The sequence below is a fragment of the Temnothorax nylanderi genome, unplaced genomic scaffold (genome assembly GCF_030848795.1).
Source record: "Temnothorax nylanderi isolate EJ_2023f unplaced genomic scaffold, tnyl_v1.0 TNYL_tig0215_pilon, whole genome shotgun sequence".
Classification (NCBI taxonomy): domain Eukaryota; kingdom Metazoa; phylum Arthropoda; class Insecta; order Hymenoptera; family Formicidae; genus Temnothorax; species Temnothorax nylanderi.
In genome coordinates this window covers 236,967-242,842 of record NW_027249277.1, presented here as the reverse complement: position 1 = coordinate 242,842, position 5,876 = coordinate 236,967, and the positions used below count along the sequence as shown (strand labels likewise).

Genomic DNA, 5,876 nt, shown 5'->3' with positions numbered 1-5,876 from the left:
TGAGCAAATTCAAAACGATCTTCGAAAAGGGCTACACTCCCAATTGGACCACCGAGATATTTCGCGTAGCCAAAGTACAAAGGACCAATCCCGTTACGTATCTGCTGAAAGACGTTCGCGGAGAAGGGATAGCCGGAGGATTCTACGAACACGAGTTGCTGCGCGTCTCCAATCCCGACGTCTATCTCGTGGAAAAAGTCCTGCGTAAGCGCGGCAATCGAGCGTACGTGAAGTGGCTGGGGATGGACAGTTCGCACAATTCCTGGATAGATAAGGCGTCTGTGTTGTAACAGAAATAATTAGACATTCGTAAATACGCGCAACTTGTACTTTATTGTTAATAAAAAATTTACACATTCATTGGTTTGTTTCTTACGTGCTATTGATTTTTCTACGATAAAACAATTTTAGAAAACGTATGATATTGTTTCTTTTTTACAACGGTATTCCGTAATGTCCCCACAAAAGCGTTTCCTCGCTGTCCAACGTCACGTATCGCTTATCGTCGTGCGGACTGAGAGCTAGTTTTTGCTCCGACACGGTGTGAACCTCGTGCAACGTCGAGCGTATGCACGACTGGCGCGTCCTCAGCTCGCGCGCGTCCCGCAAGCACGCCACGTAATCCTCGAACGTGATCTTCTTCGCGACTACGTTTCTTTTAACACCCTTTATTCTTTTGGTGTCGTCGCGTCCGAGTACCCTGTAGGTGTACATCTTCGCTCTGAGGCCTACGAACTCCGTCATGATCGCACCGTTGTTCTCGTCCTTCATCAGACCGGGCACCTTCTTGTTGACGCGCGGCATACCGTGCGCGTTATTCTCCGCGTAATCGCTCGTGTCGAACCTGTCTATGTCGCGTCTCATACGCTCGTACGCGTCTTCGCACTCCAGCGAATAGATCAGACTATCGGTATCAGTGAACAGAATTCGACACCGGTCGCGATAGAGCGGCGCCATGTAGTCGTAGTGAAACTCGTAGAGACGCGTCTTGGATATTTCGAGAATACACATACCCACGTAGACCGGCTTGTTAAATTTTACCTCGAGCTTCCGCAGCTCGATCGCGACCAGATTCTCCGAGAAGACGCTTCTGCTGTGAAAGTTCGACCTGCCGATCAACGCCTCCGCGCCATATCTCCCGTCCCATCGCGTCACGAGACGCACGTCCACGTGAGCGCGCACGTTCTCCATCGTTTTGCCGAAGACGGCATTGTTCATCAGTTTGTACATGTTCCGTTCGAACTCGTTGCTCGCGCGCGTCCTGAACGTCGTGTTCAGCTCGATGTAGCCGCGAAGCCACGGCGACTGGGCGAATCGCAGCACTCGACGAACGCGCGTCAGACGCAAACCCAGTCGCAGACATTGCTGCAGGTTTCGATAGTGCGTCACGTAGCGCGATTTGTTGTAGAGAGTAGCGAGCAGTTTCTCCTGCCGCTTACCGGGCGGTTTATCGCGCGTCGGGCACAGCGGCAGGTCCGCGTGGGCGTCGTGCAGTTCCGGCGGATACTCGAGATCCACCTCCAGAATGTAACCGACCTCGCTGTCCGTCGGCACGGTCATCACGTCGAAATTCTCGGGGTCGTCGAGCCACTGGAAATTCGCGTACGGCAGCGATTCGCTCATAGCCCAGCCGTACAGATTGTTCACGTCGTAATACATGAGATACGTAGTGGGCTGGGATGAGTCGTACGTCGGTACGTGCCTGTTGTTGGCTCGCGCGTACCTGAGCGAACATTGACTGAGGCCACCGCGTATTCCGCGTTCCACGAACATCGCCATGTCGATGTCGGTGAGCAGCTCGAAACGCACGCCGGTGTACCTCAACATGGCGTCCCACGTGTACCCCGGCAACGTATAATAATACGCGGGATCCAGCCCGTAACTCGCTAAACACGTGTCCCGAAAATTTTCAAAGATATCCGCCAGAAGAAGCACGTCGGTCTTGAGATACAGATCGCTGTACTCGCCGAGATCCCGCACGCGAAAACGTCGCCAGACCCTCGTCGCGTGCTCGTAATCGCTCTCGCCCGCGGTCTCGTCGGTCAGGGAGCTGTAAAAGACCTCGCGCGGCGGAAGCTCGGTCTCCCGCAGTTTGTCCTCGCTGTCGACGTACTCGTACGGAAATACTCCCTTGCGAGTGAGCAGATCGAGATCCTCCGTGCTCAAATTCGCGTTCTCCGAGCGCGTTATTCTCAGCTTGTCCTTGTCCAGATAGGACGCCAGGGTTTCGAGACTCGCGGCTAAAAATTTGTACGAGTCTACGAATCGAAGCTTCACGAGTCGATTCCACATCCCGTCCGTTTGCGTCTCCTTAACGGTCTTCGAGAAAGATATGTAATTTTCCTTTGTAAGCGGCAGGAGTTCGACCCCACCCTCGAAATCGTTCGCGATTTTCTCGATGATAAAGTGCGCGTCGTAACCCGACAGATTGTGGAAGAGCACGGGAATCACGTACACGTTTCTGTAATTCAGATTGCAACGAGAATGCGCCGGACCTCTGTACCGTCCGTTTAGATGACAGTGATCTCGCACGCGCTTGTCCTCCGGTTGGAACGCTTTCCGACACACGCGACAATGCGTCGCGCGCCAAAATTCGAGTTTCTCGTCCTCCGTAAGTTCTACCATCGATATATTGGTGGAGAATTTAATCTTTGCGTGACGTGCGAGAACGCGAAGCTCGTTCACGAACCACGAAACGCTGTCGTCGCCGCGACGATATCTGTACGTGGACACGGTATCGTCGTAGGTGCAGCACAGATAGTAGCCCAGGCTGAACGGTAAGTGACGCTGATAAGCGTATCTTTTCGTTCTCGCGCCTTTTTCGGCATTCTCCCTCTCCCGCTGTTCGAGAAAACACTCCAGATCCGCGTACACCACGAAGGGGAGTCGCTCCTTTCTGTCGTGATTGTCGAACGACAGCCACTTATCGTCCTCGTTCGGAAGAACGATGGCGCAGTCGTTCATTCGGCCGCAGTCGACGCTGTGAGCGGCCAACTTTTCGCGCGTATAGAAATAGTGTAGACATCTGCGAAGTAACGTGCGTGCGATTACTATGCGTATATAAAATAACACCGCGTCGTTTCCTTATTCCTCAGGTTGCTTTACTTACCGATCGCAAACGTGCTTCGCGCACCGTTTCGCGGTCAATTGCGAATTCACCAATCGCGACAGATTCTTTATCCAGGCGAAATGGCCCCTGTTGACGCCGCGTAGCGTATCGCGCAGATACAGGAGATTTACGTGTCTATCCCTCTTATCGTCGGTTAACCGCAGAGGCACGATCGCGTTGCGGTCGGCGCCCCGTCCGAACTTATCTTTTTTTTCTATTCCTTCCCGAGTTGTAAATACGTTGATCGATACGTCGTTTTGACGTTCGAACTTTCCGATCTGTTTCAGATCTATGGGAAACTTGATCCCGTCGAGATTCAGCACCGTCGCGTAATCGGGATACGAGCCGCATCGTTCCGCGTTGTGCTTGGCGGGGTACAGAGCCGCGACCACAGCACGCGCGAAACACGTGTCGTTCTCCGACAGCACGTTGACCACCGCCTGTTTAAGTCTTATACCTAGCGGTATCTTTATCCAACATCCCACGCGCATGGGATTACACTTGTTCACGTTCACCGTTAGGTTGAGTATTTGCGACAACGCCCATCCGCTGTCGCGTTCCTGAAATTCGTCCAACGCCGCTAGAATCGCGTCGCGCACGTGCTTTTCGTACCACTCGCCCAGATCGGACCCTTGGAGGAGCTGTTTGTTCCGCGTAGCGATACTTTTCACATCGGTCTTAACGTCCGCTACGAATTCCCCATTGAATATGGTATTGACCTTCAGACACACATGTCTGTTCAAATTATCCTGCACTTTTTCGAGCACGGTGCCCTTCGCATCCTCGAAAAATCGCGCTACGATGTACGTAGAGTTGCGCTACGAAATCGATGTACGTAGAGTTCGTCACAGCGCCGGTGAGTACGCGACTTTGGAACGCCGTATCGATCTCGACTTACGAAAATCCTCCGCTAACGCCGCTGCTGCTACCGCCGTTCCCACCGCCCAGACCGGCACCTACGACGCGTTCGAATCGTCGGCGCAGATCCTCCCTCGAACCTTCCAAACGCGCTATTCGAGCCACCAGAGCGTTCACGGCTCCCGTGTTTCCTCGCCCCCCAGATTGTCTGACTCGACAACTCTCCCGCAAGAGCCGGAGACACTCGTCGCATCGTCGTCCCCACGCGCAGTACCCGTCCGCGTCGCGGACGTCCGCGGCGAGCAACTCGTCGCACTGTTCCTGCATCCTATCCAGAAGGGCCTTTCACCCTCCGGAACACTGAATTTCACTCGATCGAACAGACGACGAGACCTGTAGGTGTGAATCCTACGTATCTTCTCTCCTCCGTCCACCGTCTGATAGTAAAGATAATACTCGAGCGGTACGTAACGCATATAATCGTTCGCCCTAACGGAGTATGCCATTGTCGTCTCTATCCACGCTCGCTCGCGCGCAGTTCGCGCTCCGATCTCCCTTCGCAAATGATGAGTCGCTAGATTCCATCGCGAGTCCTCCTTCGCCACCGACGCGCATACGTTTGACGATAATGACGTTTCGAGTCTCGCCGATTCGTCGTCCGAATCGGACGAGAACATGGGCATGGGCTCGTAGCAGTGAGGTTTGCCGTCCGATTCCTCGGACGAGGGATAACGGCGATCGTTCATTCGCGAGTACGCATCGCTAATGTTACATCAGCAACGCTAACACGTCGAAATTAAAACCAACTACTTCCCCGGCATCGTCGCGTATAGCTAGTCTTTCATCAAGTATCTCGTTATAGAGATACGTACGGTGCGATCGGTGATCGACGATTCCGGTTTCGCGACGGATCAGATATCTTGTTACGTCGACGCGCCGCGGATCCCCATTCCTCCCGAACGGTTCGCTAACTTTTACGATCGGTTTTCCGATTTTAGAATTGAACACCGGTTTGCAAAGTTCTACGTACTCGTCACTCATACCTCATTTTAGAGAAAAACAACAGTAACTTATTCCAGTCCCGGTGCGCTTTACGTCGCACCATTCTCTCTAGATAATGCTGCAATAGCGCCGCTAACGCGTCTCAGTCAATAGTAACAGATTCCATTCTCCGCCACTCTTCTCCAAACTATTTGGTATTGAAGAGACCTCCGGTTCGATCGACGATCGGGAATTCCGATTTCGCGATCGATCAGATATCTCGTTACGTTGACTCTCCACAAATCCGATCCGCAACACTTCCTCGCGAACGGGTCGTTGATTTTCGCGATCGGTTTCCCGATTTTCACGCGCACCGGTTTGCAAAGTTGTACGTACTCGTCGCTCATACCACGTTAGAAGAAAAAAACCCACATTAATTTATCCCGTTCCGATGCGCTTTACGCCGTCGCGCCAATTCATTTTATACTCGTTCGGTATCTCAACGGTGGATGTACCTACAGGATACACCCTTCTGGGAAGGGGACATCCGCTGTTATCTCGACGGAGGATGTACCTACAGGATACACCCTTCCGGGAAGGGGACATCCGCTCGCCGCATCCTGCGAAAAAAACAAGAGGAACTTACAAGAGCAACCTCGAACGAGTTCGAACGCGCGCGATGATAACATTATTCGCGATGACGCGCGAATCGGGGCGGATTTCCGCTCGCGGCCGATAACGCGGTCGATAACGCCGATCCAAGCGCCCTCTCAGAGCGTCCGGGAACGACGATCCCCCCCCACCCTGGTGGCAACCCTGCGGCGCAAAATTCCCCATCACCCGCCTAGGGAATTTACGTCTTTCAGGTTACCGCAAGGTGGCAACACTGCGGTGCGAACTTCCCCATCACCCACCTAGGGACAGGTGT

General features: G+C 53.2%; 1 protein-coding gene across 1 annotated transcript; it reads right to left on the bottom strand.

Moving 5' to 3' along the window:
- Positions 1–435: 435 nt before the first annotated feature.
- LOC139779227 (uncharacterized) lies at positions 436–4,294 on the bottom strand. The gene is made up of 3 exons (XM_071717524.1): positions 4,025–4,294; positions 3,110–3,927; positions 436–3,025 (listed from the first exon to the last, which is right to left on the bottom strand). Exons 1-3 carry the CDS (start codon positions 4,292–4,294, stop codon positions 436–438), a joined length of 3,678 nt encoding a protein of 1,225 aa, XP_071573625.1.
- Between the last annotated feature and the right edge of the window lie 1,582 nt (positions 4,295–5,876).